This window comes from Sus scrofa, chromosome 1 (assembly GCF_054392235.1).
Source record: "Sus scrofa isolate SSC_HxYL_T2T_F1_AM1 chromosome 1, Sscrofa_HxYL_maternal_Yorkshire_Landrace_v2.0, whole genome shotgun sequence".
Taxonomy (NCBI): Eukaryota; Metazoa; Chordata; class Mammalia; order Artiodactyla; family Suidae; genus Sus; species Sus scrofa.
The window spans coordinates 285,506,070-285,526,706 of record NC_139383.1 but is presented as its reverse complement, the minus strand read 5'-3'; the positions used below and the strand labels follow the sequence as shown (position 1 = coordinate 285,526,706).

The window sequence follows — 20,637 nt, the reverse complement described above, 5'->3', positions numbered from 1 at the left end:
GCCTGGAGGTGGAGGTGGGTGTGGGTACTGGTCTGAAAACACAGGGTTTGAGGCAGCAAATTCTGAAGCCCTGAGCCTTAAGCCGCTTAATCTGTGCTCTGCCTCGTGGGCAGTGTTATGACATGGGGGCTATGGCTGAGGGAGGGGGTGGTTGTTCTGGCCCCTGGTGGACTCAGGGGGCCAGATGCTGGGCCCGGGGGGTCTGGTAGGAACTGGTAGGTAGGGACTGGTAAGTCTGTGTGTAACAGAAAACCCAAAGACCAGTTTTCATCACACCAGGGTTTATTTTTTCTCACGGGTTAAGAAGTGCGGAGGTTGGCGCCCAGGGCAGGTGTCCCCTCTCTGCTAGGTCCTCAGAAAACAAACAGCCACCTTCTCGGCTCCAGCGTCCTGAGGGTGGCACCTCACCCATGCTGACTGAGCATGGAGGGAGGGGCAAGAGAGAAGCCAGGGCTCCAGACTTGGCGACTGAGGCTTGGCAAGGAGAGGGGGGAGGAGAGGCTTCTGAGGAGTTTTCTGGGCCCCCCCCATCACCCCTGCTTAAATCTCATTGGCCAGAGCTGTGTCACGTGGACACCCCTCCCCACAGGGAGCCCCCCAGGGAGGTTTTCTTTCAGCCACTGGAATAAGCGGGGTTCTGTCCTTAAGAAAGAGGGCACGGATGGTGATGGGGAGGCCACGGGGTGGGGGGAACCTGGCAGAAGGCACTTCTTCGGGGTGGGGAGCTGAGAGAAGGTCAGGAGGGGCTGGTGTTTGGCCCGGCGAGGCTGTAAGCATATTTTATATCCACTAGTAGCTGTGTCACCCTCAAGGCCAAGTTCTGCTAAATCTCCGTCCGAGTCTTGCTTTGGGGATTCACAGGAGGGATCCAGTTCTGAGCTTCCCAGCCTGGAAAGAGTGGCTACAGCCAGAAGGTAACTGCAGGTGGGGCAACGGGACTAGAACCTGATCCTTGGGGTGGGAATCTTCAGGCCTGCTGTGATAGGAAGTCGGAGGGCAGAAAAATCCAGACCTTCTCGAGAGACTGCAGGAAGTCCACCCCCCACCCCCACCCCACGCCCAGGCCCTCCCGAAGCACAGGGCTAAGCTAACGGACTCCATTCTTCCTTTTTTTCAGATGAAAAAATTAAAACCTTCCAAGGTCAAATACATTTTGCAAATAAACTTTTGATAGGCCAAGTCAGCAGATTTCCTGCAGGACTTGTCAGAGCCTTTAATATGCTAATGCGCACATCATTCTTTCACATCTCCCACACTGCCCCTAGCCCCTTGGCTGTCCTCCTTCCTGATGCTGGAGAGAAAGAGAAAGGGGAGAGGGGTCGACTGTAAGTCCCTGGGTTGCCACCTCCACCCGTCTCTGCCCACCTTGGAATCTGGCCCACAGAGGGCTCTGGCAGAAGGCAGGAGAAGCGGCAGACCAGCAGACATCAGGCCAGAAGGTCTGATAGGACCTGCTATTCTGATTTACAAGCAGGAGCATTCAAGTCAAGCCCTATTAGGATGCTCTGCCAGTCACTTCCCTTGGTCTCTAAGCAATGGTATACATGTCTTTTTTTGTTTTTTTTTGGTGATTTTTTTTTGGCTGCACCCAAGCCACAGCAGCCATAGCAGCGACCTGAACTACTGAAGTGACAAGGCAGGATCTTTAATCCACTGCACCACAAGGGAACTCCTTCCACTATGTGCTTTTTAAATTTGAGGGCAGCTAAGGAAAAGTGTCCATAAACTCTGAATTTTTTTTTTTTTTTTTTTTTTTTTTTTTTTTTTTTTTTTTGCGGGGGTTGGGGGTGGTGGGGTAAGGCGGTGGGGGAGGAAGGCAACAATTTCCCAAATGTGGGGAACACGTGGTCATTGCAGAGCCACGGGTGGCCAAGCCAAGAGAGAGCTCTGCTGACCATGCCTGCCTGTCATGCACAGAAGCGCTTGGGGAAGGATGGCCTGAGAGTGAAATCTTGCGGGCTCCGCTTTCAACCCCAAGCTTGCTGGGCATAAAAGAACAGAACGAAAACAGGCCCTGGAGGCAGCAGTGAGCAGATTCTTTACTGTCAGGTTCTATACCCTCGCCCGCCCGCCGCCGCCGCGGAGGTGACCAGCGTTAAGACGAACACGAATTGTTCTTTACAAAAGGAAGTTTCCGGCCCTCCCAACACCCTCCTTCCTAACTCCCTTCCCCAGACAGTGAGCTCCCTGGTCTGGTGGGTCGCAAAGAAAAACAAAGAAAGAATATAAAAGAGAATCTAAGTCAGCGACTCGAGTCGTAGGCAACTGGAGTTTCCGGCCCGCTGGCGGATGGCGAGCCAGGGAGGCGCGCAGGCCGTGTCTGCAACAGTCGTGTGTGTCAGCGTGAAGAGGGGAGGGCAGGAGGCAGGACCCGGGGGTGCTGGGGTGAGCCGCCCTTCTCCCCACCCCCTATCTCACCCCCAACAGAAAAACAAAAAAAGGAGAGTGGAGGGGGTAATAGAAAAACTAAGACCAAAATCGCAGGCCGCTGGGGCCAGGGCCCCACAGCGCCCCCTGCTGCAGGGCCGGGGCGGGGGCAGGTGCCACTTGGGGGGCCGGGGCGGGAGGACTGCTGAGTAGCACCTGGGAGCAGCTCGGGCCGCACCCTTCTCGCCGTCGGGCCTCGGACGCCGGCCCCGGGGCCCCCAGCTCCCCGGGCGCAGGGCGCGGCGGTGCTCGTGGACCAGCCCACCCGGCCGGGGGTCCTCCGGCGGGCTCAGCAGTCCAGGCGGGCCGCCAGCCCCAGCAGCAGCAGGCAGCCGAGCAGGGTGGCGGGGCGCGGGGCGGCCCCGGGCGCGCGGTCGCAGTCCAGGCCGCTGTCGTCGTCGGCGGGGTCGCAGCGGGGCTGCTCGCAGCGCACGCCGGTGTAGCCGCGCGGGCAGGTGCAACGCTGGTTCTGCACGCAGGTGCCACCGTTCTGGCACAGCAGCTGGTCGTCGTCGCACACGTTGGCTGCAGGGCGAGGGGCAGTTAACGCGGATGGTGGCCCAGTCCACACCCCCACCCCATGCTGGAGCTTCTGCGACTGGGACGTGGGAACCTTGGGGGCGCGGCCTGGACCAGGAGGTGTTGGAGGCTCAGGGCGCACTTGGGGCGAACGGTCCCTGTGCGGGTGGTATCAAGAGCCAGGCGAGACCTGGCGCCTGCCCCCGGCCCCGGGGTCTCGCCGCCCCCAACCCCCAGCTCCCGCCCCAGGCACTGGCCTTGGTGCGGTTCTTCCGACGCACCTGCTTTCCGGCCTCCAGAGCTTAACGTGTGCTGTTCCATGTGCCTGAGGGGCCCTTCCACCCGCTTCCCGCGGGTCTCCGCCGACCCATCACTTCCTCGGACAGCCTCCCTCCCTTCTCGCAAACCCTTCTGCCATCTGCCCCCCAGCTCCGCTTTTGTCTCCAGCTCCCTTCCAGGTACCGACTCCGTCACCTGTCGCATCAGGCCCCGCCCCGCCCTCCTGGCCCCGCCCACGGGGACCGCGCGCACTCACGGTAGCAGCCCTGGCGCCAGTAGTGCGTGGGGAGGCAGTCGTCGCACTTGGGCCCCGCCGCGCCCTCGCGGCACTCGCAGAAGCCGGTCTCGTTGCACCGGTCGTGCACGGAGCCGATCTGGTTGCAGTTACACTCTGGACGGACAGGCGCACGGCGTGCGATCAGGGCGACTTTCTGGACCTAACAACCCTCCCGGCGGGATCTCCGCACCCACGGCCGGACGGCGGGTGGAGGCTGCCTGTGGCGTCCAGATCTCGAGGAAAGACTGTGTTTCCTCACGTCCATAGCCCCCTTCCCCTCTGGCCCCGGCGCTGTGTGGCCCGAGCCAGCCCCTTCCCCTCTCTAGGCCTCAGTCTCTGCATCTGTAACCTGAGTGGGCACTGAGCCCTCCCAGCCCCAAAGAGCTGTGACAGGCAGGTGGGAGGAGCCTCATCAGAGGCCACCGGGCATCTGTCCTTGGGGCTGTGAGCTGTGGGGGAGGAGGCGTGTATAGGCGGCATCCTTAACGCCTCTCCAGGGCTGGTAGAGGAGCAACCCCGGGGCCTCCAGCCTCCCCTGGTCCCTTCTAGCTTGGTTTCCGTGGGAGGAGACAAACGCCCCCATTCTGAGAGTCCTTGCCACCTAGTGCTGGGCCTGAGAGTGCAGGCAGGCCGCAGGGAAAAGGAGGGCGCTGGGGGAGGAGGAATGCCTCTAAGCCCACCCAGCGGCCTCGCCCTGTCCCTGCAGCTGGCCGGTGTGACATGGAGAGTGCAATTCGGTCGGGGTCACTTTCGAGTTGATGAAATTATCTGAAGGCCGCTGCCATAATTCACACTGACAGCTGCAGCTTTGTGGGCAGGCGGTCCTGTGTGCAGCCAGAGCTGGCCGGCCCGGTGGGGGATGGGCGGTGGGCTCCCAAGGTGCCTGGGCATCCCAGGGCTGAGAACTGGCTCTTGCTGGAGACAGCCTTCTGGGCTAGTAGGTGCTGGTTGCCGGCCCTGGGTCTGGCCCTTGGGGAAGACCTGCCTCTGCCCAGGCCCAGGGTCCTTGTAGATTTCCTTCTTTACCCCAAAAGCCAGACCTGGAGCAGAGGTTGAAGAAAGGAGACCATTTGCCCACTGGGAGTGGAGGGCAGCTTTAAAAGCTGGGCTCTGCTTATAAAGCATGAGAAAAATTTCATTTGAAGAAAGGCTTTGGTTGCAAAAAAGAGCTGAAAACTTTTGATCCACCTTACAAATAGGGAAACACGCCCAGAGAGGGGAAGAGAATTCCCTAAAGCACACAGCAAGGCAAGCCCCAAACCCATCTTTTTGTTTTTTCTTTCTTTTTTAGGGCTGCACCTGTGGCACATGGAGGGTCCCAGGCTAGGGGTTGAATTGGAGCTGCAGCTGCCAGCCTATGCCGCAGCCACAGCAACGCCAGATCCGAGCCGCGTCTGTGACCTACACCGCAGCTAGCGGCAATGCCAAATCCTTAACCCACTGAACAAGGCCTGGGATCGAACCCGTGTCCTCATGGATGCTCGTTGGAAGTCTAACCCTCTGAGGCACAATGGGAACTCCAAGAACCCATCTGTGCCTCTAACTGGTGGTTAGGAAACTCCCAGTGCCCACAGGGAGACCCGCATGGGGACATTATTGATAGAACAGATTCTGGAGGCTTCTGTCTTTCACGACGCCCAGCTGGAGTGGGCCCTGGAATTGCAGTTTCCACACACTGCTCCTCCGCCCGGAGCCCCGTTCACGAGCTGGCTGGCCCCACGCCCCAGCTGATGGCTCACCAATGCATACGTTCTCGTCGTCCAGCTCGGCTGAGCCGTTGCGGTAGTAGCCCAGGCGGCAGTGCTGGCAGTGCTGGCCTCGGGTGTTGTGCTTGCAGCTGACACAGGTCACCACGTTCAGGAAGTCGATGTAGCTGCAGCGATTGGAGTGGCCGTAGCACTCGCAGTCTGGGCCGGCCAAGCGTGAGAAACGCCAAGGGTCAGAGAGCAAAGGGAGCCCATGCCTTCCTGCTGCTCCCTCCCCCGTGCCTTCGGGCAAACTGAGGCAGGAGGTAGGACGTGGCACAGGAAGGGGCCCTGGGCCCCCGACACTTCTGTACCATCTGGGGAGAGATGGGCTTGCTAGCTTTGAGCCCAAAGGAGAACCAGCACAGGTCCAGCCCAGCAGTCTCACCTGGCCCTGTGGGCAGGGCACCAGGGAGGGCCAGTGGGCAGCACCTGCTAAAGGCCTGGCCAGGTGCCAGGGCAAGGTGCTCTCTGAATGGATGCCCGCGTGATGCTGGGGTGATTCATGCAGGGAGGGTGGGTCGTGCTGCCAGACTCGGAGCTCAGGGAGATTGGTGCCTGGGTTTGTGGCTTTCGCCACGCCATCCCAGTGATTCAGGGAAGGGTAGGCGCATGCGTGAACGCTGGAGAAGATGGAATGAAAGGGCCAGGAGCTTCCTCCCCGTGCTGCTTTGGAAGACGGCTGGAAGGAAAACACCCACTTGCGAGAAACCCTTCTTATTAGCCTGGGCTGTTCTGCGAATTTGGCATCAGAGGGCAGGCACTTGCACGACCCTGAGAGTGGGGCTGCCTTAAGATTGTGCTCTGGGCATCTTGCCTTGACTCCCCTTGGCCTTGGCCCGGCTTCTGAGTCTCACCGGAGGCACCTGTGACCTCCGGGGGCAAGCCCCCTGGAGATTGGAGGTGGCTCCCATGAAGTCATCAAGAGGTGGGTGGGGTCTGGGGAGGAGGGTCGCCTTCCCTGCCACAAGAAGGGGGGGCATCCTTTGACACCCCCTTGAACAAGAAAGTCAGTGTGGCTCCCCTTGAACAAGGAGGGGGAAACACCATCTCTGTTTCTTTAGAGGACCCCCCCCCTTTCATGATGGGAGAAGGAGGGATGGACCAAGTGTCAGGGTCAAGGGCAGGGGAGACCTTGGAGAAATGAGCCTCTGACATGTGCCCAGGAGGAGATAGGGGGCGTGCCCACACCTTGGGCCTCCTGGACCTGTCCCCTTCACCTTGTCCTTCCAGGGACAGTGATATGGTGAGGCATCCTCCGGGTGTCCCAAGGGGTTAGTGCCAGTGACCTCTGTGTCCCAGATCTTGCTTCAACCAAGATGAGCCCCTGGGCCACACCTCCCAGGGGAGCCAGGACAGGCTATTTCTGGCCACTGCTCTGCCCGCCCTGTGCCTGCCCACCAGGCTTCTGACTCATACCTGCTCCCAGCTCCCCAGGTCGGGGGTGGGGGAGGACAGGAGGGGAGACAGGCTTGGTTTCACCTTGACCCAGCTACTCCAGGAGGGTTTTCTGAGCCAAGCATCCGTCCTCATCCTGCTCCCCCCGCCACCCCCGCCAGCAGAGGTCGGGGGAGAGGTGCAGGGGCGGGCACTGATTCTCCCCGGGGGCCTTACCTTGGAATTCTTCAATAGGCATCACTTGAGGAGATTTGGGCCTGAGCTGGAAAAGTTTGGAGGCCTTGACAGGGCCAAGGACAGCAGCGGACGAGCCCGCAGCTTGGAGAGATGAGAAACAAGCTCTTTCTTCAGCCGTGGTCCAGCTGCCCGGGTCGGGTGGTCCCAGCCCAGGTAAACTCCAGCAAAGGCTCCCGAGGTGCCCTGAGCAAACTCTGGGGCAGCTTTGTCACCCACTGAGATGTGAGATGACACAGCACATCCAGGAGCGTGCAGAACCGGGCCTGTCTTGGGCCCCCCCCTCGGAGACCATCTACACATCTAGCTGGATTAATCTTCCCCGGTTGCTCTCTGTCCCCAACAACCCTCATGCTGCGCTAAATACTTTGCTGACTCGGGACAGTTGTTTGACTATTTGTAAACCTCGCTTTGCACATCCTCGTACTCCTTCTCCCGCTTCGGCTTTCCTAATGAGCATCAGACCAGACCTTGAACTTGGCATTCAAGATTCTGGCATCATCCTTCCTTTCTGAAGCAGACTCCCTGCTCCAGCTAAAGTGAGTCCTTTGCCGTTTACAGAATCTCTGTGTGCAGGTGCTGTCCAGCCATGAGCACAGTTGGCCCTGCTTCCCACTGCCTGGAATCCCAGCCTCGAATTTTCTGGGGAGGGGGGTGGTCCTGGGAGCACCAGCGCCTCGCTTCCCCCTGGGAGCCTGTGCTGCCTTAGTCGGTCCGGGGCTGGGAAGGGATGGCTCCAACCTGCTCTCCTTCACCAGGTAGGACGCCCCACTCAGAGGCCTCCAGGTTGCTCACCCATTGTGGCTCCGGAACTGTTTGCCAGCAGGGGGCGCTCAAAGCCCTGCTCACTGTTCCGCGGGCGGGCGGACGAGGGGAACTGGGGATGTGGGTGGGGTTGTCGCCTAAGCCAGGCATTAGGGTCTAATGTCCAGGGAACAGTGACCTGGGGCTGGGGACAACAGTCCTTGGAGACCCGGGCAGACTCTCTGTGCTTCCTGTGTGTGCCCACCATGGCTACAAAGCAACCCACGACGCCACATGTCTCAACCCGGGGTGGCTGGAGGATGGGACTCTGGGCTTGGTCTCAGTGCCTTCCACCACCGCTCTGGGCACCCCAGTTGGTCGGGCGTGCTCACTGCCATCCCACCGCCAAGCCTTTGCTCCCGCTGCCTGGAACTCATTACCTGCTCATACTCCCCTCCACCCACCGCCCCGCAGGAAGCTCTGACTCTGAGCAGTCCTGTGAGCGCCGTGGCTGGAGACCGAGGACTACCGTTATCAGGATAGAGTCTCCACTTGGCTTCCAAGCCCTTGGGGGTTGGGGTCAGGATGGAGAGCAGGACTCAAAGGGCTGGTGTGGCGATGTCACGCTGGCTCTAAGTCGTGAGAGCTGCAGGTGGAGGTGGGTGGAGTTCCGAGGCCCCTCCCCTCAGCGCACTGGGAGGTGCCCTGCCCCTGGGGTCCCCACCGCATGCCCCTGCTGCCTACACTACAGAGCCTCGGAAGGGGCTTGCCCCATACCTTCTGCACTGGAGGCCACCTGGGGCCAGGGGGCGCTCGCCCAGAGAGGGGCAGCAGTAGATGGCCCGGTCCACTCTTGGGGGAAAGAAGAGAAGAAAGCAAGTTATGTGAGGGGCGGGGGCTGAGAGAACCTGCTACAGGCCCCCATAGGAGAAGCGGCACTATAGAAGCGGCTCTGTCTACACTGGCCAAATAGAACTTGATTCAGATCTACAGGAGAGGCAGCGTCTACACTACAGCAGCCTGTGAGGGGCACACAGAATCCAGCTGGAGGGGGCCCCATGTCCGAGCATCTGCATGCTCTGGGAGGTCTTAGGGGGGGCACCTCATTCTTGGTCTCCGCCCCCACTGAAGGCTAATGTTAGACTGAGCCCCATATCTGGGCCCAGACACCTCTGGGCTGAAGTCTCTGGCTAATGGCTGCAAAGGGGGCGTGTTCTCTGGCCAAGACATTGAACGTGTCTCCAGAAGGTCCTTGAAGGCTTCCCGTCCAACCTCATTCCAGGGACTGGACAGAAAGCCCTTCCCGACCCCTAGTTGGGCTCATTTTCACCAGGAACCCCAACATGAGTCAGCCCCAAAAGGCCACAGTGGCCATCTCCAGGACAAACTGGACACACAGCAAGGGACGCAGGCAGGGCTGATAGGCAAGGAATTTGCTCTGTGTTGAATTTCAAAAGACAGACCCAGAGGGACAGGGGAGAAATCGGATTTTTTCCGCTTCTTAAAGGGATTATGTACATGAGAAAATCTACCAGTTAAAAAGTGCAGGAGACTTTCCAGCTGGGAGCTGGGAGCCTCTGGACATCAAATCGACAGTAATGTGATGTTCAATGGGAAGAGGCTGCTGGACCCAAATTGGCAAGGGCTTAATTAGAGCCACGATGAACCTGCCCCCAAGGCAGCGCGCTCTGCAGCCTTTCTCCCACCGCCCTCCTCCGCGGCCGCCCTGGGCAGAGGGCGAGTGATCCTGAACAGCCTTTCTGCCCGCAGCCCTGGCCCGCCAGGCAGGAGGGAGAAGCATCTGGGCCAGGGGTTCAAGGGCCCAGCTGGACTCGGGCCAGAGAGCCCGAAGCACCTGGGGGGAGGTCCCTGGAGAGACTCAGGACCTTTCTGGGGGCCGGGAGCTGGACTCCGGCTGGGCTGTCCGGGGACACACTTAGGTATGCGGGAAGAGCCTTGTCACAGTGGCCCAAGTCGTTTGCCGAGAGCAGATGGAGTCCCCGTCTGTTCCTTCGGAACTGGGGAGGGTTCCAAGCCAGGTCGTCAGGCCCGGGGGCCGTGGCACTGGGCAGCTGAGGGGGCCATGAGCGTCTGGAGTCAGTGAGCCCCGAGTTCAGCTCCTGCCTTTTGCCTGGAGCAACTGCTTCTTTCTTTTTTTTTTTAAAAAAAAGCTTTATTGAGGTATAATTTACATACTCTAAAAAGCCAGCTCCTTTTCCCTAAGCCTTAATACCTTCACCTGTGGGACTAGGACGCTAACTCGCAGGGCTGTGAACAAGGGACACAGGACAAGCTCCCAGCCCAGGAGGCGTCTATTCCCCACTAGCTGCAGTGAGGGTCATGACTAGTGGGGGGCCCGGCATCGTGGGGTGCCAGGCACAGGCTTCAGCTGCTAAATAGCAGTGACGACCCCCAAGACGAGGGCCACTCAGGTCCCCGGCTGTCACACTGCAGCCTTCTCTTAATGTTCACCACCTGGCCCTGGGCTCAGGATGTGAATCAGACCTTGACCTCACTAGATGTCGGACAGTCTGGCCTGGAGGGAGGGGTGCCTCCTGGAGACCCTCAAGGTTCAAATTTTGCCGGGCTCACCACCCTGACGGATCCTCTCCTTAATTCCCAGCTTTGCAGTTTGCAGCCCTGGTAACACATCAGATACAGCTCTGAAAATGGGGTCCAGGATCCTTAACGTGTGTGTGTGTGTGTGTGTGTGTGTGTGTGTGTCACTGGCCTCCCACCCAGACAGATCACCGTTTGCAGGCAGACACAGCACCCACCACTGACTATTTTTGGTCCCATCTGCCCATCACAGGCTCAGCAGAAAAAGCGCAGGTCTCCGGCAGCTGGATCAAATTATGTCCAGGGCCCGGCTTCCCAGAGTGACGGGTGTTCTCCACCCCAAAGAGGATTCCTGGGTCAGGAGGCTCCTGAAACCCTCCCATCTCCCAGCAGGCCCTGCCTCCTGTAACTGCCTCCCGTGGAGAAGGGAGGGAGGCAGAAAGAAAAGAGGTGTGAGGTGTCGCCCTCTGGTCCACGGAGGAGCTGGGGGAGGGGGGCTTTCCCATCGAATCCACTGGCTGGGGGAGGGCTGATCACGGAGGCAGGAGAAGCCAGCCTGTGGGCAGACCCCTCCCCAGCGGATGGAGGGGGTCCCTAACTGTTGGAAATGCGCCCCCTCCAAGGGTCCGTGAGCATCAGAGAGAGGAACGGTCAAGAGCTGCCCAAGGAGTAAGGAGCCCCCACTCCACCATCGCCTCCCTGCAGAGGGGGATGGGCGCAGGGTGGGGGCACACTGTGGGGCACCCCTCCCCGCTGGTGGGACCCAGGAGAACTGCCCTTGGCCACGCCTTCCTGACGCTCTCTGGGAAGGATGAGGCCTTTCAGACTCCTGGACCTTGCAGTAGGCAGGGCCTCATGGGACTCCCCGGGTGAGACCAGAGACCACGCACTCAGCCCCGAAAGGCCCAGCAGTCCATGGCTGAAAACCCCGGCTCAGAGGCTCGCTTCTGCCTCGCTGATCTGAGGAGTCTGCCTTCTTGGCTAACCCTGCACCGTCCATGGGTGGGCGGCTGGGGATGGGGAGAGGGGCGGGGACGGGGCTGGGACAGCTGCTGGGGGTGGCCCAGCACTGAGGCAGGAACCCCACTGGGAGAAGTTTTGGGTGAACTTAAGTGACCTTGCTGCCACTGGGCCCCTCCTCCTCCCTGTCCTGTTGGCTGGCTGCTCTCGGGGTCCTCCTGAGCAGTGCCTGGGGTGGGGGTGGGGCGCAGGAGGAAGAGGATCTAGGAGCTTGCGGTGAGTCCTAAAGGGCCTGGCTGGGGTCCCGCGACAGGGGGGCGGTCCAGACAGCCTGAGCACCCCTTGGCCCCAGGCTTCTGTGGCTCTGGGGATCTAGCATTTTCTACTCTAAAAGCCAAGCCCCTGCCCTCCCCCGAGGCTGATGCTCCCCCTGCCCCATCACCGACATCCGGGAGGGGCAGAGATTCAGCAAGAAGTGGGAAAGGGCAGGGCAGCCGAGACTGTGCCTGGGCACCCACCTGTGGGCTGTGGGGTGCTGGGGACCGCGGGGGTCTGAGCAGTGGATGCGGAAGGGACAGGAGTGGTGGGGTCCCCCCACATGGCCGCAGTGGCCACAGGGGGTTTGGGGACAGGGTCTTTCCGGGACCGGCTGAGGCCTGGCGAGAGATGAGAAAAGCAGTGGGTGGGGTGCAACCCAGAGGAGCAACTTAACGAGCCCACTGAGGGGACCAGAGTCCCCTCTGGATCCAGCTTCCTTCTGGGCCACCCCACCCCCCGCACCCGCTGCCCACTGGTGTCCCAGCAAGGAGCAGTCTGGGGACTGAGTGTGGCCCCAAAAAGCCCTGGCGGAGGCACCCTGGAAGCCTTTCTGAGGTTTGGAATGAGCCTCTGGCTAGCTGGCTGGCTGACACTGGCAAGACCTCTCCTGCTGACACTCAGAGCAGATGGTAGTACCTTCCGAGGGGGCAGAGGCGTCAAGGATGAAATGAGACGGCACAAGTGTCCAGCTTAGCTGATGGCAGGCACTGTCAGTGTTTGATGATGACTTCATGATAGTCTGTCACCATCTCTCCCCCACCTTCCCTGCTGAGCTGTCAGGACCCCCCCACCGCCGCCGCCCCGCCTCCTTCAGATGATTTGAGGGCCCTGGGACCTGGATGCCTCAGGGCAAGTGGCTGCAGAGGTTAAGAGCTGCAGGCTGCCCAGAGGGAGGCCAAACCTCGTGGTCAGACTGGGGGGATTCTGCCTCTGGTCAGGAAAGGTGACCCCTCTCTTGCCCGGTAGGAGGGGGAGGAATGGGGAATTGGTGGGGCGAGGGCGGGGTGGGGGGGGACCTTTCCAAAGCAGCACTAGCCAAGGAGCTGGAGGGGCGGGACTGTGAGACAGGAAGGAGGGGCTGAGGGGAAGAAGCCAATGGATGGGGAATGGGGAGGGGCCCACAGGCCTAGCGTGGGGTGGGAGTGGGGGTGGGGGACAGGAAAGCCCCATCTTTCTGTCATTCCTCTGCTGCACTTTCCAGGACCTGCAGAGGCTCGTGCACCGAGGGCCCCAGTCGCCTTCCCCAGGGCGGCAACCCGGTGTGTACTTACTGCCAACGGCTGAGCCTGCAGCGGCACCTGCAGAAAAGAAGAGCAACAGCCACGTGAGGGGCTGGTCACTGCTCACTCATTCAGTCCTCACAACAGCCCCACGGGGGGGTCTCTTAGGGTCCGATTGTACAGAAAGCAGGGCTCAGGAGGGGAAATGTCTTCTCCAAGGCCACACCGCTGAGTGGCAGAGGCCTGATTCCAATCCGGGCCATTCTGTCTATGCATCCGTGCTCCAGCATGCTTGGGTGGATGCTGCGGTGTGGGCAGGGGGACACGTGGCACGTGGACCTCTCCTGGTGGCCCCGGTGGCGTGATGGTGAAGAAAGTCTGAGAGGAGGAGCCTGGGGCCCCTCGGGGCCTGACCTGCGGGTAACGGTCTGGTCTGTGGGTGCGGGGGGGACCTCGGGGGATCCTTTCTGGAGAGCAGGGCACAGAGGGTGGGGGAGGCCAGCAGGACAGATGCAGGAAGGTGAGCCTGCGAGTGAAGGGAGGAGACAGTGACTAAAGAAAGGGGGTTTCAAGAAATGGTTCTGGCAGCAAAGCGCTGGGTGGGCACCTGCGAGGAGGCAGTGGAGGGGGCTGGGCTGTCATGCCCAGAGCGCTCTGTGCCTTTGAAGGCCCGTGAGCGCCGTGAGTCTGGCCCGTCACCCTTCAAAGGCCTGTAGAGCAGCACACGCATGATGTGCCTGTCACCGACTCATGGCAAAGCTTCTGGCTTTGATCAGCCTAAAGTCACATAAATCTTTCACCAGTTGTTGCGGGGGCGCCAATGGAGGGGCTTCTGGGGGTGTGGCCAGGAGGGGCAGCCAGGAGGACTGCAGCCTCGCTGGTCCGAGGTGGGAAGGGGGTTGGGGGACGTGGTGGTCGGGGGCAGCGGTCACTCTGAGGTACGCACACGCGTTGGGCGAGCCATGGGGCAGCGGCAGGTAGGAGCCAGCCCGCCAGGACCGCGTGCGGAAGCTCCTCTTGCACTTGCCGCAGTCGGGGCCGGTGGTGTTGTGGTCACACTCGCACTGCAGGCTGCCCTCGCGCACAGAGCACAGGTTGGCGTGCAGGTTGCACTTGCACCTGGGGTGACACAGGGGGCAGAGGCGTCAGTGAGCACGTGGCCGGGCTGGCCTGGCTTCCGGGAGGGGCCGGGGTGGGGTGTTAGGGGTGGTCCGGAAGGGACCCTTGAGGCCACCCAACCAACCTGCCATGACTTTCCTTCCAGACAAACTCTCCCCAACTCCATTCTGAGTCCTCCCCAGCCTGAGGGCCCCTGGTTCCTTCCTCTTGGTTGGGGCGGGGTAAGGAGAGGCCCTTGTCCCGGATCGTAACACAGCTTACAGTCACCTGTGCCCTTAACTGTGGGAAGTTGACAGGCAGCAAAAGCTAGCTGCCCCTGCTTGTGTAGACAGGAACCCAGCCCCAGGACACACCTCTCTACTCTCAGCCATGCCCACACCCAGGCCCTAGAGGGCAGAAAGAAGCCCCGAATCCCAAACCCCTGTCAATTCATCCACACATGTATTATTCATTCATTCATTCAAATATTTATAGGCAACTCATTATTCTGAAACCAGTAAATAAAGGGAAAGAATCAAGCACTTGTCTTGCCTGGCCTATATAAACTGTACCTCCAGGTAACAAACAGCTGATGGGTGGATATTTCTTTTTATAGAAGCATTCCAGCTGATAACGGTAAATGGGAGGATAGAATTAGGAAGTTGCCACGTAGCATCCACCGAGCATCAACAGAGAGACAACCAGAGAAAAGGTTCCTGATGGAAGGATACACCCCACCCTGAAGCAGTCTCGTCGAGATGAACCGAACTTGAATCTGATCATAAACTGATGAATTTATGATCCCATACATTCACTCGGATCCAGCTATGAGTTTATGGGAAATACAGAGGACAGACAAACATACTAAACACCACCAGGGGGATGCAATCAGCAAACTCCAGACTGAGGGAGCTCCGGAGGTGAGGACAGAGTTTCTAGAACAGATGAATAGCAAGGAGCAACACTTAATATGGAGGGGGGGAGGCATCAAGAGAAACTTCAAAGGCAAAGCAACCATGTGCAGGGTGTGGGCCTCATCTGGATCTTCGCTCAAATAACCTCTTTTTTTTTTTGTCTTTTCTCTTCTGAGGGCCGCACCCGGGCCATATGGAGGTTCCCAGTCTAGGGGTCTAATCAGAGCTGTTGCTGCTGGCCTCTGCCAGAGCCACAGCAACGCCAGATCCGAGCCGCGTCTGCAACCTACACCACAGCTCATGGCAACGCCGGATCCTTAACCCACTGAGCGAGGCCAGGGATCGAACCCCCAACCTCATGGTTCCCGGTCAGATTCGTTTCTGTTGAGCCACGACAGGAACGCCATCAAATAACCTATTAATTCAGATAAATGGGAGTTCCCTGGTTGCCTAGCGGGTTAAGGATCCGGCATTGTCACTGCTGTGGCTCAGGTTACCGCTGTGGTGAGGGTATGGCCCTGGAACTTTCTGCATGCTGCGGGAGTGGCTAAATAAATAAAATAAATTCACAAGACAATGGCAATTTGAATACTGACTATACTTGGTGATTTAAATTAATGTTTATGGGGAGTTCCCACTGTGGTGAAGTGGGCTAATGATCTAATTGCAGCAGCTCAGTTCACTGCAGATTGTGGGTTCAATCCCTGGCCCGGCCCAGTGGCTTAAGGACCCGGTGTTGCCGCAGCTGTGGCTTAGGTGGCAGTTGCAGCTCAGATTTGATCCTGGCCCAGGAACTTCTATGTACCAAGAGAGCAGGTGAAAATGAAAAAAAAAAAAAAAAAAGAAATAAAAAATATAATAAATTAATTTTTATTGAGTGCGATGATGACATTGAGGTTACGTTTTTAAAAGTCCTTATCTTTAGGGACACACACAAATATTTACAGATAAAATCGTTGTCGGGATCCACTTCAGAATAACACAGGAAAGAACACGGCCAGGGGTGCAGATGAAACAAGAAAGGCCATGAGTTAATTGCTGAAGTTGGGTGACAGGTATATGGCAGTTCATTATGGTAGATTCTATTTCTGTATGCATGTTGCAAATCCTCCATAATAAAACGTTAGAGAGAGCGTGCGAGAGAGAGCAAGTGCTCTCTAGTCTGATATGGGAAGATTTCCAAGATATATTGTCAATATTTGCAAAAAGCAAATTGCAGAATAACCCCTGTTTGGTGGGATTTTATTTTTTATTAAGATGTGCAAAGAAAATATTTATAGGGCACCTGTTACATGCCAGGGGGCGCTAGCTGGGAAGGGTGAGTGGAATGGTCAATAAAGAAGAGGGGGTCCCTGCTCTGATGGAGTCTAGGGTCTAGCAGGGAGACAATTTAAAAAAAAAAAAATCAGTGATTGGGGGAGGGGTGGGAATGACTAGGTGGAACCCAGGAGATGTTTAGGGCAGTGAAGTGATTCTGTGATTCTGTCATAGTGGATACATGACATTATGCTCTTGTGAAAACCCTGAGAACCGCACAGCACCAGGATAGAGCCCCAGTGTCAGCTGTGGATTTTAGTTAACAGTGTATCAATATTGGTTCATCAACTGTAACAAATATATCACACCAAAGCAAGATGTTAATGATGGCGAAACTCTACCGCGGAGAGGGGATATTACCACCTCTCTGCACTCTCTGCTCAATTATCTGAAAACCTAAGACCTAAACATTAAGCCAGACTTAGTTTAAAAATAATAATCAGGCCAATCTTTCATTGGTGTCAACTGCTCTAGGTGCCCAAGTGCTCTATAAGGAGGGGGTATCGTGGGGTCTTAGTCTCGGGGGAAGCAGGGTAGGCTTCCAGGAAGAGCAATTTACAACTAAGACCAGAAGGAGCATCAAGAGTTACTCAGGCAAGGAGGGGAGAACCTTCTGGAAGGAGCCAAGAGCGTGAGGGAAGACCCTCGGGCCGGGAAGAACTCAGTCTGTGAGGTCCGAGATGAACTAAGGGGCAGGGGGAGGGGAGAGGCCAGACTGTTACATGGAGGCTGGCTTTTGTTCTGGAAGCCCCTGGAAGGCTGGAGGTGTCCTGTACTGGCTCATATTTTCTATATCACCCTGGCTGCTCCATGGAGAATGTTCTGTCTGAGGGACCAGAGCCAGGGTAGGGAGAGCAGGGAGAAAGCTGTGCTCAGCTGGCCCCAGAGGACAGTGGCCTGGACCAGGGTGGAAGCGCCTACATCCCGTAGTGATGCTCGGCTTGGGCAGCATTTCCCCTCATTGGCTCCCATCATCTCAAAGATTGTTTCCCGAACACTTCACCAGCATTTCCTGTCTCGCTCGTTAATTTCCCCCTTCTTTTCATACCCCACCTTCCACTGGGCCCAGAGACGCTCCTCTAAGCATCGCCCCTCAGCCTCCGCTCATCCACGCGATGAATATTTAACTCCTTGCCTCTTCCCGCCTCATAAATCAGTCTCACCAGACCCTGGCTCCTGGCTCTTGCTGCCTCCGCTCCTGCCCTCTGTTTCCATCACAGCGGAGCACCGCTGTGAGGCTGGCCTCTCTGGGGCGAGGATCCCGAGTGGGGAAACTGGTTGCCAGGTTTCTAGCAGTCCTGCAGCTCTGCATTAACCCGCTGCCTGCTGGCTTCAGAAGCACCAGGGCTGCCTCCCTTCTCGTAGCTTCCCTCTGCCCTCGAATCATCTTGCAGATGCTGAAAGAACTTGGGCACCTCCGTGCTATGTAAAGTATTATCAAGCTATCACGTATCACATTGTCAAAGCCTCTCTCAAGCCACGGGGAATATTTCTGATAAACATTCCAAATCAAAAGACCAAAACTAGGGCGTGTTTACTGGGTGCCAGTGGGCATCTCATGCAACCCTCAAATGACCACGAGAGCTGGTGCAGCTGTCACCTTCATTTTACAGAGGCGGAAACGGAGGCTCAGAGAGGTTAAGTATCTTGCCTAGAGTCACGAGCCTGCTCAAAAATGGGCCTGGGACTGGAACTCAAAAATGCGCGGCTCCAGAGTCCAAGAGGCTAACACAGGCTAGAACATGGATTGAAAAAAGCAGGGTATCAAATTGCATGTATTGTAGCATCAGCACTGAATTAGGTGCACCCTCAAATTCCTATGGCGAAGCCCTAACCCTCAACGCAATTGTATTTGGAGATAGAGCCCTTAGAGAGGTAATTAAAGTTCAGTGAGATCAGAAGGTGGGGCCCTAATCAGACAGGTTGGTGCCCTTATAAGAGGAGGAAGAGATGCCAGGGTTGTCTCTGCCACGTGAGGACACAGGGAGAAGTTGGCCATCACCAAGCCAGGAAGAGAGGTTTCACCAGAAACCAACCCCACTAGCATCTTGATCTTGGATGTCTAGCCTCCAAAATTGTGAGAAAATAAATAAATATCTGTTGTTTAAGCCGCCCAGGCTGTGGCACTCTGTTAGGGCAGCCAGGCAGACTAATACATGCAGCTTCTGATTATATTTAAACGCATATTTCCATACCCGAAGCCCCAGTAGACCAATCCATCTAGATGTTCCTGCGGTTGTCCTAGCGAGGGACGGGAAGGGATTACAAATGATTTCTATTTTCTTCTTTGTCACTTTGCACATATCCCACATTCTTCACAGTGAGCAGGTGCTAACACTTTTTTACCAGCAGATAACACATGATATTTGAAAACTGAAGTCAGGCCACGTGGTGAAGGTGGCTGGTACCTGAGTTCAAACAGGCCTTTCCTCTCAGGAGCAGAAGCTGGTCTGCGAGGGTCCCGTTTGGGAAACCATTGCTCCATGTTACAGATCACGCACTGTTCCTGATTCTCAAGTCCTGGGCCCAAGGATGGCTTTTTTTTTTTCTCTTTTTGTCTTTTTATGGCTGCACCCATGGCATATGGAAGTTCCGAGGCTAGGGGTTGAATTGGAGCTGCAGCTGCCAGCCTACACCACAGCCACAGTAACTGAGCTGTGATGGCGACCCACACCACAGCTCATGGCAACACCGAATCCTTAACCCAGTGAGTGAGGGCTGCCAGAGATTGGACCCGAATCCTCATGGATACTAGTCGGCCCATTACCACTGAGCCACAGCAGGAACTCCCCAAGGATGTCTTTTGAATTCTCTGGACTAGAATTCTTCCTTCTGATGCAGAGTGAAGGCTCTGTCCAAGGAAGGTAGCTGGTGCTAAAGTCTGTGCTATTTTAACTCCTTCTTCCCTGGACACCAACCCTGTCAAGGTCTGACTGCAACGCAAAGCTGAAATAAACGGAGCACGAGAAAGCCTGTTCACTCTTTCTCTGGATTTCCAATCAGCTACCACCTATGTACTATGGGCCTACTATGTGCTCAGCTGTGAGAAAGGCACAGAAGGGGTGGGCAGGCACCTGTTGGCACTAGGGACCCTAGACCCCAAAGATGGTCCATGGCAAAGAAAGGTCCTGGGCTTAAATCTTACTGGTCAATACACATGATGCTCTCCTAATGCCCTGACCTTCTGCTCCCTGTCCCCTCTTCCACCCAGGGTCCCAGGGCACATTAGCACATTAAAGGCTCTGACAAGTCCTGCAGGAAAACTGTTAACTTTGTTTGCAAAATGTATTTGACCTCAGAAAGTTTTAATTTTTTTTCCGTCTGAATGCTTATTTCACATCCCACTGAGCTAGCTAGAGAGGAACACCCCAGCTGTGTGAAGCCAGGAATGTACTCCATCCTCTGGCCTGAGGATGGGATATTTTTAGATATCAGCTACATAAAAAAAGACTGTCATCTCAACTTTGGGTGATAACACTGACCTTGGCTCGTTAAAAATTCGTAGAAGAGCAGCTGAATCGGAGAAGTGTTTTGTAATGACGCTAGTAGGGAGTTACAGAAGGTGAGAGCTGGACAGGCCTGGAAGGGGGTGCCAGCCCGGGAGAAGCCTACCCAAGGTCATGCAGTGTAAATGGATCCAAATCCAGATGTCCCTCCCTGAACTGGGCTCTGCCCTGCTCCACGCTGGCCAGCCCCTCCCACCATCTTCATCTCTCAGAGTGTGTCTTGGCTTCTCTGTCCTCCTGGGTTGAGCCTGGAATGGGCCTGGTGCCTCTGCTATCAGGGAGAGACATTCCCTGCTGGGCAGGGCTGCCAGGAGGAGCCCACACAGTGTGGGTGCAGCCTCGCCAGGGCTGGCGCAGAAACAAAGAACCCAGTCAATGGAGTTGCCTCTCAGACTTCCTAACTTCATAGGGAGCTCTGGGTGATGCTACCTCTGTGTGTGTGTGTGTGTGTGTGTGTGTGTGTGTGTGTGCGCGCGCGCGCGCAGGCACGAGCTTCAATACACAGAGCTTGGTCTTTCTGGCTCTCTCTTTGTGTCCCTCTCTGTCTGTGTGTCTTTCTGCATCTCTATCCAGCATGCGTTCTGGTCCTGCTTTCCTCTGGACCTCTGCACATGCTGTTCCCTCCGCATGGACTGCCCTGCCAGGCTCCACCTCCTTCTGCTAAAGCTAACGCCTAGAGGGAGTGTCAGGTTCAAGGGCAAATGTTACTTCTGTAAGGAGGCCTTTCACAATCCCCACCTCCTTCCAGCACCTGCCACACTCTTCCTCATCCCAGCACCCACCATAATCAGCATCATCTGCCAAAGTGGAGCATAAGCGATGCCCGGGGGAGAGGTGGACACGCACTATACACACGGTGTAATAGTTTCTGTTTATTTTTGATTACAGAGTAGTTTTTCCTCCTCTTTTTTGGCTGTTCCGAGACACATGGATGTTCCAGGGCCAGGGATCAATCTGAGCCGCAGTTGCAGCAACACCGGATCTTTAACCCGCTGTGCCAGGCCTGGGGTCGAACCTGGGTCCCAGCCGCTCCAGAGATTCTGCCCATCCTGTTGTGCCATAGCAATGTGGGATCTGAGCCACGTCTGCAACCTCCACCACAGCTCACGGCAATGCCGGATC

General features: G+C 57.1%; 1 protein-coding gene across 15 annotated transcripts in view; it reads right to left on the bottom strand.

Annotated features, from left to right (window-relative positions):
• Nucleotides 1-2,012: 2,012 nt before the first annotated feature.
• NTNG2 (netrin G2) overlaps nucleotides 2,013-20,637 on the bottom strand; it is a 71,487-nt gene continuing 52,862 nt past the window's right edge. For 10 of the 15 annotated variants that reach the window (XM_084999777.1, XM_084999769.1, XM_084999812.1 and 7 more), the window contains 8 exons: nucleotides 13,627-13,799; nucleotides 12,732-12,758; nucleotides 11,661-11,798; nucleotides 8,401-8,475; nucleotides 6,862-6,963; nucleotides 5,242-5,409; nucleotides 3,482-3,616; nucleotides 2,013-2,952 (listed from right to left, as the gene is read on the bottom strand). In XM_084999777.1, coding sequence (XP_084855903.1) covers nucleotides 2,717-2,952; nucleotides 3,482-3,616; nucleotides 5,242-5,409; nucleotides 6,862-6,963; nucleotides 8,401-8,475; nucleotides 11,661-11,798; nucleotides 12,732-12,758; nucleotides 13,627-13,799 — 1,054 coding nt within the window. In that variant the 3' untranslated portion in view covers nucleotides 2,013-2,716. The remainder of the gene's footprint in view (nucleotides 2,953-3,481; nucleotides 3,617-5,241; nucleotides 5,410-6,861; nucleotides 6,964-8,400; nucleotides 8,476-11,660; nucleotides 11,799-12,731; nucleotides 12,759-13,626; nucleotides 13,800-20,637) is intronic. The other 5 variants (XM_084999859.1, XM_084999870.1, XM_084999830.1 and 2 more) reach the window with 4 other exon arrangements.